Here is an 18321-nt window from a genome sequence, read left to right as displayed (position 1 = left end):
TGGATATGTACGCATCTTACAAATAACAGATAAGGCCGACCGTTTTATAACACAGAATTTGATGCAACCAGTGCAAAACTAATAGATGTAGTTAATAAAAAACAAAAATCGATAATAAATAACAGTATCGCACATCTGCATTGTATTCTTCTATCGATATCTTAAAGAGGACTTTTCACCAAATTTTTTATGTTAAATTTAACAGGCGAAGTAATTGTGGCTGCAGAGCAGAATAAAATGATGCTGTTATTTTTTAATTTCACCATTCTGTTACGGAGATATTAGAAATGATGGTACAACTTTAAAGAGGATCTTTGACCAAATTTTTCATGTTAAACTGGATACACGATGTAATAGTGGCTGCAGAGAGGAATAAAACATTTTTGCTAGTTGTTAATTTCGCCTCTCAGTGGAGAATTTGGGAAAAAATCCTCTTTAATGTTTAATATGTACCGTAATTTAACCAATAATTAAAAATAGGCTTTATACTTACAGTTGTGTCTTCCACCGATCCATCCCAAGAATGGTGGACTTAGCACCCAATAAGAGTAGTCAAATGCTCAGGATCAGCTCTACATTTTTGTGTGCCCATGGGCGACAGAGTCCCAGTGGACCATTTTCAATTTCAATTCTTCTTCATCTTCCAAAAGCTATAACTTGTTTATTGTTTTTAGCTGCATCAGGGTTCGATATTTTGCAATATGATATTGTAGCTCTTATCATTGTCATTTTAGTCCATTTTTTGAGAGGTGGAGTGACTAAAAAACAGCAATTTTCTTCTTTTCAGCATTCACAATTAGGAATACGGTAAATATTGTGATATTTAATGTGCTCAGACTTTTAGGCATGCCGTAATACCAAATATATATATTTTTCCCTTTTTTTTGGATTTTATTTACAGCCTGAGAAAAGGAGAGTGATATCAGCTTTTATATTGTTTTAATTTTCAAATTTTTTTTTAACATTTTTAATTAGTCCTTCTATGGGACTTGAACTTTTGATCTCTTGTATGATAGTGTAATATTGTAGTGTATTGTAAAACAACTACCTTCCACAGTGGAGTTCATAGATTATTATTATTTATTATTATAGCGCCATTTATTTCATGGTGCTTTACATGTGGGGAGGGATATACATTATAAAAACAAGTACAATAATCTTAAACAATACAAGTCTGGTACAGGAGGAGAGAGCACCCTGCCCGCGAGGGCTCACAATCTACAAGGGATGGGTGAGGATACAGTAGGTGAAGGTAGAACTGGTGGTGCAGCGGTTTGGTGGCTCGGTGGTTACTGCAGGTTGTAGGCTTGTCAGAAGAGGTAGGTCTTCAGGTTTTTTATGAAGGTTTCGATGGTAGGCGAGAGTCTGAAATGTTGTGGTAGAGAGTTCCAGAGTAGGGGTGATGCGCGAGAGAAATCTTTTATGCGACTGTGGGAACAGGAGATAAGAGGGGAGTAGAGAAGTAGATATCTTGAGGATCGGAGGTTACGTGCAGGTTAGTACCAGGAGACGAGGTCACAGATATACAGAGGACACAGGTTGTGGATGGCTTTATATGTCATGGTTAGGGTTTTGAACTGGAGTCTTTGGGTAATGGGGAGCCAGTGCAGGGATTGACAGAGGGGAGAGGCCGGGGAATAGCGGGGGGACAGGTGGATTAGTCGGGTAGCAGAGTTTAGAATAGACTGGAGAGGTGCGAAAGTGTTCGAGTGGAGGCCACAGAGCTGGAGGTTGCAGTAGTCAAGGCGGGAGATGATGAGGGCATGGACTAGGGTTTTTGCAGATTCTTGGTTGAGGAATGTACGGATCTGTGAAATATTTTTGAGTTGAAGTCGTCAGGAAGTGGAAAGGGCTTGGATATATGGTTTGAAAGAGAGATCAGTGTCGAGGATTACCCCAAGACAGCGAGCTTGTGGGACTGGGGAGAGTGGGCAGCCATTTACTTTAATGGATAGGTCCATTGGGGGGGTTGTGTGAGATGGGGGAAAGATGATGAATTCTGTTTGTCCATGTTAAGTTTTAGAAATCTAGCGGAGAAGAAGGTTGAAATAGCGGACAGACATTGAGGGATTCTGGTTGGTAGGGTGGTGATATCTGCTCCAGAGATGTAGATCTGTGTGTCATCAGCATAGAGGTGATACTGAAAGCCGTGAGATTCTATGAGCAGTCCCAGGTCGAAGGTGTAAATGGAGAAGAACAGGAGCCCTAGGACTGAACCTTGCGGGACTCCGACAGATAGGGGTCGAGGTGGTGTGCAAGTGGAATACGCTGAATGTCCGGTCTGTTAGGTATAATGAGATCCAGGATAGGGCCAAGTCTGTGATGCCAAGGGATGAGAGGGTCTGTAATAATAGGGAATGGTCAACTGTGTCAAAGGCAGAGGCCAGGTCCAGGAGGAAGAGGACAGAGTAGTGTTGCTGGGCCTCAGCAGTTAATAGGTCATTGGTGACCTTAGTTAGGGCAGTTTCAGTGGTGTCATGTGACCAGAAGCCAGATTTTAAGAAGTTGAAGAGGGAGCAAGAAGAGAGTTGGGAGGACAGTTCAAGATGGACGTGTTGTTCCAGTAGTTTTGAGGCATAAGGAAGAAGTGATATAGTGCAATAGCTAGATACAGAGGATGGGTCAAGAGAGGGATTTTTGAGGATAGGAGTGATTGAAGCTTGTTTAAAGTTTGAGGGGAAAACACCAGTTGTTAGTGATAGGTTGAAGAGATGGTTTAGGGTTGGGATGAAGACTGTGGTGATGAAGTGGGATGGGATTGGGTCAAGTGCACAGGTGGTGAGATGCAATCTTTAGAGTAGAGTAGAGTGGAGAGTCGATCTTCTGTAATGGTTGAGAAGTTGTTTTGGAGGTGGAGGACTGGGCAGTTAGGAGGAAGGGTTCTGGGGGTTGTTGATCAAAACTGTCTCTGATGTTATCAATCTTCTGCTTGAAAAATGAGGCAAAGTCTTCAGCTGAGATGAGTGGGTAGGGAGGAGGTGCTGGGGAAGGACTTGAGAATTGAAGGTGTTGAATAACTGTTTAGGGTTGTGAGACAGGGAGGATATGAGAGATGAGAAGTAGGTTTGTTTAGCTGTGGTGAGTGTGTTTTTGAAAGTAGTGAGGGACTGCTTGAATGCGATGAAGTATTCGTTGGAGTGGGATCTTTTCCATCTCCACTCAGCAGCCCTGGAAGCTCGCCTCAGTTGTTTGGCCAGGCTGGTGTGCCAGGGCTGTCTGTTGATTTTGCGAGCTTTGGTATGTGTGAGAGGGGCAGCCGATTCCAAAGCTACAGCTATTGTGGTGTAATATAGAGAAACAGCGGCATCCACATTGTGTAGTGAACTTGTATCTGTAAGAGGGAGGAGGGATTCAGAGAGTGTCTGTAGATCAAGGTGTTTCAGATTTCTGCTAGGGTGTCCAAGTTTGTGGGGTGGGGATTGTAGACAAGGAGTGGAGAGAGAAGAGAATGTGAGTAGGTTGTGGTCAGAAACAGGAAGAGGTGAGTTAGAGAGGTTAGATAGGGAGCAGAGACGGATGAAGATGAGGTCCAGTGTGTGGCCTTCTTTGCGAGTGGCTGCAGAAGACCATTGAGTGAGGCTGAAGGAGGAAGTGAGAGATAGAAGTTTAGTGGCAGCTGAGAGGGAAGTGTCAATGGGATGTTGCAGTCACTCAAGATGATAGTGGGGATGTCAGCGGAGAGGAAATGAAGTGTAGCCAAGTGGTGAAGTGGTCAAAGAAAGTGGTGGCTGGCCCTGGGGGACAGCAAATGAAGCCAGTTGGAGGTTGGAGGGGGAGTAGATCTGTACAGAGTGCATCTCAAAGGAAGGCAGGATAACAGAGGGTGGCAGTGGGATTGGGGTGAAGGAGCAGTTATCTGTCAGGAGAAAACCAATTCCTCCACCATGCTTGCTGCTGGGGTGGGGTGTGAGAAAGGTGGAATCCACCATACGAAAGTGCAGCAGAAGAGGCTGTGTAAGAAGGGGTGAGCCAGGTTTCAGCTTGTTGCAGACAGGGCGAGCGTAACATAGAGCTCCTGTTAGTGAGACTGGGGAAGCGGGGGCTGGGCGAATGGGTATAAGGTTAGAGAGGTAATGGAAAGTGGTGATAGAGCGTGGATGGGAGGTAGAACTGACTGTGGGGATGTGGTGAGGAGGACCAGGATTTGGAGAGATATCACCAGCAGTGAGAAGGAGCAGAGAAAGTGTTAGCAGGTGGGAGAAAAGGAGAGCATGAGGAGACTGTCTGTGTTTGGAGACAGAGGATTGTATGCTGAGGAACAGATCAGAGAAGGTGAGATGGATGGGGAGGATTGAACAAGAGATGAACAGTTCCTTACTAGGTGTAGGGATTAGGGGGGGTTAATAGAAGGTGAAGGATTATAGGGGTGAGAGTGAAAAGAAACAGAAACGTTGTTTGCAGTGATTGTAGCCAGTTACATTCAGTTCCCTTTTGGTTCAATTCTGGATTAATTCATATCTCACATTTGTATGATATACAGTTATAGGATACACGCTGCAGATTAAAGTCTTTGCAGACTTGTGCTATGCAATATATGTGTTACTGAGTGCATTCAGGTGTGAAGCAGAAAGGAGTGGTCCCTGTTCATCTTGGTCAGAGAATTAAGAGTGGACCAGATGCATATAATCAAGCCAAAGTGAACAAAGTCATAAATAACAGTGGGTAAAGGGGGGGGGGGTAGTTGAAAGACATACCATATGAATACTAGGAGCAGAGGTAAGAGTCTGTATGGAAAGTTGGGTGACGTACCATGTGAATACTATGAGCAGAGGTAAGAGTCTGTGTGGAAAGTTGGGTGATGTACCATGTGAATAGTAGGAGCAGAGGTAAGATCTGTGTGGAAAGTTGGGTGATGTACCATGTGAATAGTAGGAGCAGAGGTAAGAGTCTGTGTGGAAAGTTGGGTGATGTACCATGTGAATAGTAGGAGCAGAGGTAAGAGTCTGTGTGGAAAGTTGGGTGATGCACCATGTGAATAGTAAGAGCAGAGGTAAGAGTCTGTGTGGAAACTTGGGTGATGTACCATGTGAATAGTAGGAGCAGAGGTAAGAGTCTGTGTGGAAAGTTGGGTGATGTACCATGTGAAAACTAGGAGCAGAGGTAAGAGTCTGTGTGAAAAGTTGGGTGACGTACCTGTAGGGAGAATAGACATGCTGGTTAGAGTGCGATGGTGGCAGATGACAGGGCACAGTCTGTGTATATCCTTCTGGATTAATTCATATCTCACATATAGATGGACAAATATGGCAGACATGAGATGCCATCAGCATTCTGCAATCTTGTTGATAAGTATCAGCAGAGACACTTCATTTCCAACCTCTTAAATGCTGCTGTCACCATTGATAGTGGCATCTAAAGAGTTAAACTGCTGTGATCAGAGCTAGTCCTGACTGCAGCAGTTACACTCAGCATCGCGGATGTGTGTCTACTGCTCCGTTCACTTCCAAGGGGGTATTGAGTCAGTTGTGCGCATGCGTGAATCCCACTCACAATAAATGGGGCAGTTATGTATGCATACTCCTACTCCATTCACACAGAGGACATGTTCTCAAGATTGAGGAGGACCCCGGTGGTTGGAACCCACCCATTTTAGATTATGCACTGTTGAATTACCATATTTAGGATTAATCTCACATGACTTCTTTTGACATCATTATTTGCATGCAGAAAATAACTCATTTAAGTATATATCCAGTGTAACTACTGTGTGAATATGAAATATCATACTACATTAACATATTTAAATTACATATCATGCTGGAAACTTGCCAAACATAATGTTATTCCTTTCAAATTGACAGATTCTGAGTGATCTCAATTTCAGCATTAAGCCTGGTGAGACCACCGCTTTTGTTGGGCCCAGTGGTGCTGGAAAAAGTACTGCAGTGCAACTCATCCAAAGATTTTATGACCCTACAAATGGAAAGGTAATTGTAACTGTATTGTAAATGGTGGTTATCTGTTTCTAGTATGGATCCAGGATAAAGCCCCCTTTACACAATAAATAGATGTCAGGTACAGTAAACAACTGCTCTCTTCCCTGACTCCTCCCTGCCCAAGAAATCTCAGCTCGGCCTCGTGCTCCTGTGTTTTCTACGAGAGATCTGCTGCTAGAGTCTTTTGGCAGTGGGCTATCTTCCAGAAAATAAATAGGGTGACAATTGAAAATCCAAACTGCTCAATAATTCTCTACCCTGACATCATCTGTGAGAGTAGGGAGTCCACTTTACATGTTAGACTACTGGATAATCCCTCTGATATCGGGTGGTTTGGCCAGCATTAGTCTAATGTGTATGGGAGCCTTAAGTCTAGCAAAGTCAATCAATAAAAAATCAATAGAAAATACTATAAAGAATATGTGTTAGGTGTCGAGTTCCCACTTCTGCACAGGGGGAATCTCAGGCCGTCTCCGCTGCGGTCTCCCATTTCTATCCAGCCGCAGTGGAGTCTGCTCAGCAGGGACATCGGTCCCAGCGTCTTGCTCGGTCTCACTCTGTACAGAGAGTTACTGCTGCTTCTTCAGCTCCTGCCATTAAAGTCAGTGCTGGTCAGCAACGAGCGGACTTCTCTGGGACTAAGTCCTTATTTGCGCACACTGAGCATGCCCAGGGCAAGATCTCCCGTTGGAGACCGAGGGTCATGTGCTCAGGCTCTGCAGCGCATTCCATTGGTCCTCTTGGCAGGTCTTGGAAGGGCAAAGTTTCTGTGGCTACTTCCTGTCCTGCAACTATATAAACTGCGCATGACCGCACGGCCATGCACTAGTGTACAATTATTATGTGTGTGTGTAGATGGATGTATGTCGATGGATGAAAGCTCCTAAGTATCCCTCCCTAGAGTTGTTGTCTGCTCGCGGATGATGGTAGCTCTCTAGCGCCCGACTATCCATCTGTATGTTACACACATCACAGCATCCTATAGCTGTGCCTGCCAGTACGGCGCCGTGCGCTTGCCTTGCGCTTTCCATACCCAAGCCTGGGTGGTTAGTGGCGTCCGTCAGTGCGGCATCGCACGCACTCTTGTGCTCATTTATTACTAATAAGGTTCATTACACACCCAGTTGCGGTGTTGTGCCAGCAAGGGTCTAATCGGACTTCAATCCCTTTCGGGGTTAAGTTCGCTGACTACTTGCTCGCGCTCTATGTGTGGTACCACGGTCCTGTGACTTAACAGGATCGCTTTCTTCACGTTGGGTGAGGTTTAACCCACGTGTTTGTACTTTTTGTACCGCCATATAGTCTGTCATTCACTAGCAGCGGGTTTCGCCTGCACGGTGGACCCCGGACTGCGAACGCATCTATATCATCTTACTTGGTGCGTTCCGCCAGTCCTAACAATATGTCATTACACTAACAAGTAGGGATGAGTGGATCCGAAGTTCAGGTCCGTCGGATTTTTCCTGAACTTTAGTCCAAAGTTCGGTTCGGATACCCGAACCTGACACTGAACTGTTATGATACGGTGGTCTAGGAGCAACATGGAACGATCTCTGAAGGAAGTGGTAACTGTACTGACCGCAGTCCCTAAGCTCAACACAACACTAGAAGTAGCTGTGGAATGCTCCTAACTCTCCCTAGGCATCTCGTCACAGTCTAAGAGCTAACTACCCCTAAAGATAGAAGCAGGAAAGCTATCTTGCCTCAGAGAAAATCCCCAAAGGATAGATTAGCCCCCCACAAATAATGACTGTGAGTGGAGATGGAAAAGACATACACAGAATGAAACCAGGATGAGCACAGGAGGCCAGTCTAACTAAATAGATAGGACAGGATGGAATACTGTGCGGTCAGTATAAAACACTACAAAAATCCACGCAGTGTTTACAAAAAAATCTCCACACCTGACTAAAGGTGTGGAGGGCAAATCTGCCTCCCAGAGCTTCCAGCAAGACAGAATTAATTCACACTGATAAGCTGGACAAACATAGAAAGCACAGAATGGATAAGTCCACAATCTATGGACAGAAAAGGGCAAGCAAAAACTTAGCTTAGCTGAACTGGTCAGGATAACAGGGAACTCCAAAGAGATGTGAATCCAACCAGGAACCATTTACAAGTGGCACTGGCTGAAGATAGAGCCAGACTTAAATAGCCGAGCAGAAGAGACGATAAGTGGAGGCAGCTGATGACAGCTAACTCCAAGGAGCAGCCATACCACTAGAAACCACAAGAGAGAGCCCAAGAGCAGAACTCACAAAAGTGCCACTTACAACCACCGGAGGGAGGCCAAGAGCGGAATTCACAACAGTACCCCCCCTTGAGGAGGGGTCACCGAACCCTCACCAGAGCCCCCAGGCCGATCAGGACGAGCCAAGTGAAAAGCACAAACCAAATCGGTGGCATGGACATCGGAGGCAACAACCCAAGAATTATCCTCCTGGCCATAACCCTTCCACTTGACAAGATACTGAAGCCTCCGCCTCGAAAAACGAGAATCCAAAATCTTCTCAACCTCATATTCCAACTCTCCCTCAACCAACACCGGGGCAGGAGGGTCAACCGAGGGAACAACGGGCACCACATATCTCCGCAACAAAGATCTATGGAAAACATTATGAATGGCAAAAGAGGCAGGAAGAGCCAAATGAAAAGACACCGGATTAATAATTTCAGAAATTTTATAAGGACCAATAAACCGAGGCTTAAACTTAGGAGAAGAAACCTTCAAAGGAACATGACGAGAAGACAACCAAACCAAATCCCCCACACGAAGCCGGGGACCAACACAATGACGGCGGTTGGCAAAACGTTGAGCCCTTTCCTGAGACAACTTCAAATTGTCCACCACATGAGTCCAAATCTGCTGCAGCCTGTCCACCACAGAATCAACACCAGGACAATCAGAAGGCTCAACCTGCCCAGAAGAAAAACGAGGATGAAAACCAAAATTACAAAAGAAAGGTGAAACCAAAGTAGCCGAACTAGCCCGATTATTAAAGGCAAACTCGGCCAATGGCAAGAAAGACACCCAATCATCCTGATCAGCAGACACAAAGCATCTCAAATAGGTCTCCAAGGTCTGATTAGTTCGCTCAGTTTGGCCATTAGTCTGAGGATGAAACGCCGAAGAAAAAGACAAATCAATGCCCATCCTAGCACAAAAGGCCCGCCAAAATCTAGAGACAAACTGAGAACCTCTGTCAGACACAATATTCTCCAGAATGCCATGCAAACGAACCACATGCTGAAAAAATAATGGAACCAGAGCTGAGGAGGAAGGCAGCTTAGGCAAAGGTACCAGATGGACCATTTTAGAGAACCGGTCACAAACAACCCAGATAACAGACATCTTCTGGGAAACAGGAAGATCCAAAATAAAATCCATGGAAATATGCGTCTAGGGCCTCTCAGGGACCGGCAAAGGCAAAAGCAACCCACTAGCGCGGGAACAGCAAGGCTTGGCCCGGGCGCAAGTCCCACAGGACTGCACAAAAGCACGCACATCGCGCGACAAGGAAGGCCACCAAAAGGACCTAGCAACCAAATCTCTGGTACCAAAAATCCCAGGATGCCCAGCCAACACTGAACAATGAACCTCAGAAATTACCTTACTTGTCCATCTATCAGGAACAAACAGCTTCCCCACTGGACAGCGGTCAGGCCTATCAGCCTGAAATTCCTGAAGCACCCGCCGCAAATCAGGGGAGATAGCAGAAAGAATCACCCCCTCCTTAAGAATGCCAACCGGCTCAAGGACTCCAGGAGAATCAGGCGAAAAACTCCTAGAGAGGGCATCAGCCTTAACATTCTTAGATCCCGGAAGATACGAGACCACAAAATCAAAACGGGAGAAAAACAGGGACCATCGAGCCTGTCTAGGATTCAGCCGCTTGGCCGGCTCGAGGTAAATCAGATTCTTATGATCGGTCAGGACCACAACACGGTGTTTAGCTCCCTCAAGCCAATGTCGCCACTCCTCAAACGCCCACTTTATAGCCAACAACTCCCAATTGCCGACATCATAATTGCGTTCCGCAGGCGAAAACTTTCTGGAAAAAAAAGCACACGGTTTCATCAAAGAACCATCAGACTCCCTCTGAGACAAAACGGCCCCTGCCCCAATCTCAGAAGCGTCGACCTCAACCTGAAAAGGAAGAGAAACATCCGGTTGACGCAACACAGGGGCAGAAGTAAATCGGCGTTTAAGCTCCTGAAAGGCCTCAACAGCCTCAGAGGACCAATTCGTCACATCAGCGCCTTTCTTCGTCAAATCAGTAAGGGGCTTAACCACACTGGAAAAGTTGGCAATGAAACGGCGATAGAAATTAGCAAAACCCAAACATTTTTGAAGACCCTTCACAGATGTGGGTTGGATCCAGTCATGAATAGCTTGGACCTTAACAGGATCCATTTCTATAGACGAGGGAGAAAAAATAAAACCCAAAAAAGAGACCTTCTGAACTCCGAATAGGCACTTAGACCCCTTCACAAATAAAGCATTATCACGAAGGATCTGGAACACCATCCTGACCTGCTTCACATGAGACTCCCAATCATCGGAAAAAATCAAAATATCATCCAAATATACGACCATGAATTTATCAAGATAATTGCGGAAAATATCATGCATGAAAGACTGGAACACAGATGGAGCATTAGAGAGCCCAAATGGCATCACAAGGTATTCAAAATGGCCTTCGGGCGTATTAATTGCAGTTTTCCATTCGTCACCCTGTTTAATACGAACAAGATTATATGCCCCTCGGAGGTCAATCTTAGTAAACCAATTAGCCCCCTTAATCTGAGCAAACAAATCAGTAAGCAAAGGCAAGGGGTATTGGAATTTGACCGTGATCTTATTAAGAAGACGATAATCAATACAGGGTCTCAAGGAGCCATCCTTCTTAGCAACAAAAAAGAAACCCGCTCCCAATGGTGACGAAGAGTGCCGAATATGCCCTTTCTCCAAAGATTTCTTCGCATCGCTCCGCATGGCGGAATGCTCTGGCACAGACAGATTGAAAAGTCGGCCCTTAGGGAACTTACAACCAGGAATCAAGTTAATAGCACAATCACAGTCCCTGTGCGGAGGAAGGGAACTGGACTTGGGCTCATCAAATACATCCTGGAAATCTGACAAAAACTCAGGGACCTCAGAAGAGGGGGAAGATGAAATTGACATCAAAGGAACGTCACTATGTACTCCTCGACAACCCCAACTAGTCATCGACATAGTTTTCCAATCCAGCACCGGATTATGTTCCTGTAACCATGGAAATCCCAGTACAACAACATCATGCAGGTTATGCAACACCAGAAAACGGAAATCTTCCTGATGTGCAGGAGCCATGTACATAGTCATCTGTGTCCAGTACTGAGGTTTATCCTTGGCCAAGGGTGTAGCATCAATGCCCCTTAAAGGAATAGGGCTCTGCAAAGGCTGCAAGGAAAAACCACAGCGCCTGGAGAATTCTAAGTCCATTAAGTTCAGGGCAGCGCCTGAATCCACAAATTCCATAACAGAAAAGGACGACAATGAGCAAATCAGGGTCACAGATAAGAGAAATTTAGGCTGTATAGTACTAATGGTAACAGACCTAGCGACTCTCTTAGTACGCTTAGGGCAATCAGAGATAACATGAGCCGAATCACCACAGTAAAAACACAGCCTATTCTGACGTCTGAATTCCTGCCGTTCTATTCTAGTCAAAATCCTATCACATTGCATAGGTTCAGGACTTTGCTCAGAGGATACTGCCATATGGTGCACAGCTTTGCGCTCGCGCAGACGCCGATCAATCTGAATGGCTAGAGACATATATTCGCTCAAACCGGCAGGCGTAGGAAAGCCCACCATAACATCTTTAAGGGTTTCAGAAAGACCTTTTCTGAAAATAGCAGCCAGAGCGTCTTCATTCCATTTAGTGAGCACAGACCATTTTCTAAATTTCTGGCAGTATAACTCTGCCGCTTCCTGACCTTGACACAAGGCCAACAGGGTTTTTTCCGCATGATCCACAGAATTAGGTTCGTCATACAATAATCCGAGCGCTTGAAAAAATGCATCTACATTCAATAATGCCGGATCCCCTGTTTCAAGAGAAAAAGCCCAGTCTTGAGGGTCACCATGCAGCAAGGATATGATAATTTTTATTTGCTGAATGGGATCACCAGAAGAACGGGGTTTCAAAGCAAAAAACAATTTGCAGTTATTTTTAAAGTTCAAAAACTTGGATCTGTCCCCAAAAAACAAATCAGGAGTAGGAATTCTGGGCTCTAAAGCCGGAGTCTGGACAACATAGTCCTGGATACTCTGTACTCTTGCAGCAAGTTGATCCACACGAGAAAACAAACCCTGAACATCCATGCCAAAGCATATATCCTGAACCACCCAGATATCAAGAGGAAAAGAAAAAAAAAGGCAAACTAGAGCACAGAAAAAAAAATGGTTCAGAACTTTCTTTTCCTTCTTTTGAGATGCATTTAATTCATTTTTGGCCACTTGTACTGTTATGATACGGTGGTCTAGGAGCAACATGGAACGAGCTCTGAAGGAAGTGGTAACTGTACTGACCGCAGTCCCTAAGCTCAACACAACACTAGAAGTAGCCGTGGAATGCTCCTAACTCTCCCTAGGCATCTCGTCACAGCCTAAGAGCTAACTACCCCTAAAGATAGAAGCAGGAAAGCTATCTTGCCTCAGGGAAAATCCCCAAAGGATAGATTAGCCCCCCACAAATAATGACTGTGAGTGGAGAGGGAAAAGACATACACAGAATGAAACCAGGATGAGCACAGGAGGCCAGTCTAACTAAATAGATAGGACAGGATGGAATACTGTGCGGTCAGTATAAATCACTACAAAAATCCACGCAGAGTTTACAAAACAATCTCCACACCTGACTAAAGGTGTGGAGGGCAAATCTGCCTCCCAGAGCTTCCAGCAAGACAGAATTAATTCACACTGATAAGCTGGACAAACATAGAAAGCACAGAATGTATAAGTCCACAATCTATGGACAGGAAAGGGCAAGCAAAAACTTAAGGTACCTTCACACATAACGATATTGTTAACGATATCGTTGCTATTTGTGACGTAGCAACGATATCGTTAATGAAATCGTTATGTGTGACAGCGACCAACGATCAGGCCCCTGCTGGGAGATCGTTGGTCGCTGAATAAAGTCCAGAACTTTATTTCGTCGCTGGACTCCTGCTGACATCGCTGGATCGGCGTGTGTGACACCGATCCAGCGATGTCTTCACTGGTAACCAGGGTAAACATCGGGTAACTAAGCGCAGGGCCGCGCTTAGTAACCCGATGTTTACCCTGGTTACCATGCTAAAAGTAAAAAAAAACAAACACTACATACTTACCTACAGCTGTCTGTCCTCCAGCGCTGTGCTCTGCACTCCTCCTGTACTGGAGGTGACGTCACCGCTCTGCTTTCCGGCTCACAGACAGTACAGGAGGAGAGCAGAGAAGCAGAGCGCAGCGCTGGAGGACAGACAGCGGTAGGTAAGTATGTAGCGTTTGTTTTTTTTTACTTTTAGCATGGTAACCAGGGTAAACATCGGGTTACTAAGCGCGGCCCTGCGCTTAGTTACCCGATGTTTACCCTGGTTACCGGCATCGTTGGTCGCTGGAGAGCTGTCTGTGTGACAGCTCTCCATCGACCAAACAGCGACGCTGCAGCGATCCGGATCGTTGTCGGTATCGCTGCAGCGTCGCTTAATGTGAAGGGGCCTTTAGCTTAGCTGAACTGGTCAGGATAACAGGGAACTCCAAAGAGATGTGAATCCAACCAGGAACCATTTACAAGTGGCACTGGCTGAAGATAGAGCCAGACTTAAATAGCCGAGCAGAAGAGACGATAAGTGGAGGCAGCTGATGACAGCTAACTCCAAGGAGCAGCCATACCACTAGAAACCACAAGAGGGAGCCCAAGAGCAGAACTCACAAAAGTGCCACTTACAACCACCGGAGGGAGCCCAAGAGCGGAATTCACAACACTGAACCAAAACCCCACAGAAGCCATTGGTGACATGAACTTTATAGATGTAAAATGGCTATAAAATGGGGGTAGTAAGGGGTAGGGAGCTGCAAAATGGGGTTTTCCCGAGCATGCTCGGGTGATCTCCAAGTATTTGTTAGTGTTCGGAGATTAAGTTTTCATCGCGGCAGCTGAATGATTTACAGCTACTAGCCAGCTTGATTACATGTGGGGATTCCCTAGCAACCAGGTAACCCCCACATGTACTCAGCTGAGGCGATGAAAACCTAATCTCCGAACACCAACAAGTACTCAGAGATCACCCGAGCGTGCTTGGGAAAATCCGAGCAATGGTATATTCGCTCATCACTAGTTAAGAGCAGGACAACTACCCTGTGATGGATAGATGGATAGAGAGATAGAATAAAAGTCCTGTAGATAATTAATATCAAAAGCTTGCTTCATATAATAAACTAGCATCCTTTAGTGCCTTTCATGTGGAACAAAAGGGTGTTTTTAGCCTTATTTAACCTATTAAATATTTTTTTTTTTAAATCACGTGGGGTCCCCCCTATTTTTAATAACCAGCTAAGGGAAAGCAGAAAGCTGCGGGCTGGTATTTTTAGGATGGGAAGGGCAAGTTAACCATGGATATTCCGAGCTTATTAATATCAGCCTGCAGCTGTGTGGGTTATAAAATAATGGGTGGGACCCTAGAGAAAATGACGTGGGGGTCACCCCTATTTTTAATAACCAGCTTAGGGAAAGCAGACAGCTGTGGGTTGGTATTTTTAGGCTGGGAAGGGCAAGTTAACCATGGACATTCCCAGCTTATTAATATCAGCCTGCAGCTGTCTGCCTAGCCTTTGTCGGTTATAAAATAATGGGTGGGACCCTAGAGAAAATGATGTGGGGTTCCCTCTATTTTTAATAACCAGATAAGGCAAAGCAGACAGCTGCAAGCTGATATTAATAGGCTGGGTCTGTGCATGGATATTGGTCCCTTCCCAGCCTAATAAGACCAGCTGTCAGCTGCCCCAGAAATGGCTCATTCATCGATGAGGCCGAAAGTGCCTTTCAACAATCTTTATTCAGCTGACGGACCCGAACACTAACATGGACTTCCATTTAGAAGTTCATGCTCCGGTTTGCTCATCCCTACTACTAACAAGGACCTACTGCCCAACCATGACTTGCATGGGATATACTTAACCTAAAGCCGAAAAAACACACCTTAACTTCTGCCTTAGTATACATGGGGCTAATTTTAATCATGCAGCTTATCAATTGTGTTATTCAGATTTTTACTGCCGTTATGACGCTTTGCAATACATAACAAATCTGTAACAAATTCTGAATGTAAAACTTCCAAATTGTTCAGCACATTTGCAGCTAAAGTCATGTGTGTCCATTCCCTTAAAGAGTAAATGAAGTTTTTTCTTAAAAAACATTTTTCATGTGCTTGCCTCCTTCTCTTCCAATCACCATGCTGCTGTACTGTTTTTATTGTGGAGTGCAAGCTCCCTAAGAATCTGCTGTCGACTTCTGTTTAGCACAAAAGCAACCATACTCTATTTGCAAAAACAGTTGTGGACTTTCCCTGTCTGCTCTTCTCTGCTCCTGTCCTCCTCCTTTAGGCCTTACTCACACGGTTTTTTTTCACGGACACCACATGTACCCATTATAACCTATGATGCTATTCACATATCCTTGTTGTTACACATAGTGCGTGTCTGTGGAAAATACATGGAGAAATGTCTGTTTATTTTTCCGGTAGCACGGTCGACGAGGGCCAATACAAGTCTATGGGTCCGTGAAAAACACTTACAGTACAAAGATGCGAAAAACATAGACACTGATGACACACAGATGACATACGGATTTAAAACACTGATGACCCTAGTACCATTTTTTCACGTGTTTAAACACGGGCACGTGAATGAGGCCTAACACAGATCGTTTGTATGTATAGGTCTGGATTTGTGATTATAAACAGTTGAAAGCAGATTCTTAAATAGCTTGAACTAGGCAATAAAATAGCCCTTCAGCACAGTGTTTGGAGAAAATGAGGCAAAGTACTGTAATATGAAATACATAAATAAAGGTTTAAATACACCTTTAATGCCAGTATATTGGCATATGAGTCAGGGTTGTTGGGTTTATATGGAATTTGTTCAAGCTTTGTCTTCTTGCCCACCCAGGTCACCTTAGATGGACATGACATCCGTACACTTAACATTCAGTGGCTGCGTTCCATGATTGGAATCGTAGAACAGGAACCTGTATTATTTGCTACAACCATCGCTGAAAATATTAGATACGCAAGAGATGGCGTCACTATGGATGATATTATACAAGCAGCAAAGGAAGCGAATGCTTACAACTTCATCATGGATTTGCCAGAGGTAAAATGAGGCAAAGAGGATTTTCTGTAAATGCCACAGTAATTTCGCAGGAGAATATAAACACGTTACCTAAGTCCTTTGTGAAACAGGATAAACTCCTTGGTTATTTTAAGAAATAATTCAATGATCAAATGGCATATCGCAAAAGAGCAAAAGGCGGCATGTTGTGTACAAATTACTCATGCTATGGATATTTCAGCATTTTGTTGGACAATTCTTCTTTTCTAGAAGTTTGACACCATGGTTGGAGAAGGCGGAGGACAGATGAGCGGAGGGCAGAAGCAGAGAATTGCCATTGCCAGGGCCCTAGTCAGGAATCCCAAGATCCTACTTCTTGACATGGCCACGTCTGCTCTGGATAATGAGAGTGAAGCCATTGTCCAAGAGGCCTTAGATAAGGTAAAGCTTGGCTAACATTCCCGAGCATTAAATCCAGAAAGCACTGAATAAGGTTTGTCCAAATGATTAAAGGAAACTTACCTTTAAAGAGTCCATAAATCATTATTCGCTGACTGATATGTCTTCTGATCCCTCATTTGCATGGTCAGTTTGGCCAAAGGTGCCTCATTTTCAGTTGTGAGAGGGGAGTAAGCAATTGCAAGACAACTCTGGTAGCAGCTTATCCAATCTAAGAGAAATAGAATCGGAATTGAACTTCAATATGTCTCATCCTTCTCCAAAAAGGCCCAGCAAAGTAGCAGAATTAACTCAGAGATGTGGTAGGGCTGAGTTTACAGCAGAATTGGTTCAATGATGTAACACAGCTGAGTATTTAGCCAATTTCGTCGAACACGACCATGTGCTACAATAGAGTTACCCAGTAATATAGCAGAGCTGGATTAGTGACACAGTCCAAGTAATAACTGGCCAACAATAAAGCAGAGCTGGGTTTGTTTAGAGCCTTTAGGCACAGCAAGTAAGCAGTCCACGGTAGAAACAAGGAAGTCAACTACCTGAATACATACAGCCACATGCAAAGCCAGCATTGGAAGCAGAGAAAACTGCACTCATCCCCAAACTGTATATGCCAGAAACTGCACTGATAGTCACAGTTCTGCATTATCAGTGCAGATTCCAAGATTAGAAGTGTAGAAAGACCTCTGGTGATGTGAAGTGTGTGTGGAGTATGGAGAGTGTGTGTGTGGAGTATGGAGAGTGTGTGTGGAGCATGTAGTGTATGTGTAGCATGAGGTGTGTGTGTGTGTGTGTGTGTGTGGAGTATGGAGAGTGTTTGTGGTGCATGTACTGTGCGTGGAGCATGTAGTGTGTGTTGAGCTTGGAATGTGTGTGTGTGGCGTATGGAGAGTGTGTGGAGTATGGGGAGAGTGTGTGGAGCATGTAGGGTGTGTGGAGCATGTAGTGTGTGTTGAGCTTTAAATGTGTGTGTATGAAGTATGGAGAGGATGTTTGGAGCATGTAGGGTGTGTGGGAGCATGGAATGTGTGTGTGCGGAGCATGAAGTGCATGTGGAGCATGTAGTGTATGTGTGTGTGGAGTATGGAGTGTGTGTGGATAATGTAGGGTGTGAAGTATGGAGAGTGTGTGTGGAGCATGGAGTGTGTGTTTGTGTGGAGCATGGAGAGTGTGCAGAGCATGTAGTGCATGTGAGTTGCAACCAATTTTTTTAGAGAACTGGTGGACATGTATGGGAAATTTCCTGGTGGTAATTTGTAAACATTACTTACGAAAGGGCCTTGATTTATTTAAAAGAGGGATTCATCCTTTTTTCTTTTCCTTGTGGATATTCAGGGACGGGATTATTTTAATCTATTGTCCTCACCCATTACCTATATAATGGTCATGATACAAAGTAAATGGGGTTCTGAGTGCTTTAATCTTTCTGGTGCTTTTTCTATAACACATCTATTTATACTGTCTGGGTCTTTTTAAGCATTTTTTGTATTGTGATTAAATAAAGCTTTTCTATCTTTTATCAAAACTCCGTGCCGTTTCCAGTGTTTTTGTTATGACGACATAGTGCAT

At 44.6% G+C, this 18321-nt stretch overlaps 1 protein-coding gene across 1 annotated transcript in view; it reads left to right on the top strand.

Moving 5' to 3' along the window:
• LOC138644553 (bile salt export pump-like) overlaps positions 1–18321 on the top strand; it is a 121465-nt gene that overhangs the window by 57682 nt on the left and 45462 nt on the right. Inside the window, exons 13-15 of the mRNA XM_069733084.1 lie at positions 5802–5927; positions 16135–16338; positions 16567–16737. Coding sequence (XP_069589185.1) covers positions 5802–5927; positions 16135–16338; positions 16567–16737 — 501 coding nt within the window. The remainder of the gene's footprint in view (positions 1–5801; positions 5928–16134; positions 16339–16566; positions 16738–18321) is intronic.

The sequence above is a fragment of the Ranitomeya imitator genome, chromosome 7 (assembly GCF_032444005.1).
Source record: "Ranitomeya imitator isolate aRanImi1 chromosome 7, aRanImi1.pri, whole genome shotgun sequence".
Classification (NCBI taxonomy): Eukaryota; Metazoa; Chordata; class Amphibia; order Anura; family Dendrobatidae; genus Ranitomeya; species Ranitomeya imitator.
The sequence above is the reverse complement of the archived record's forward strand: the minus strand, read 5'-3'. Positions and strand labels throughout refer to the sequence as shown.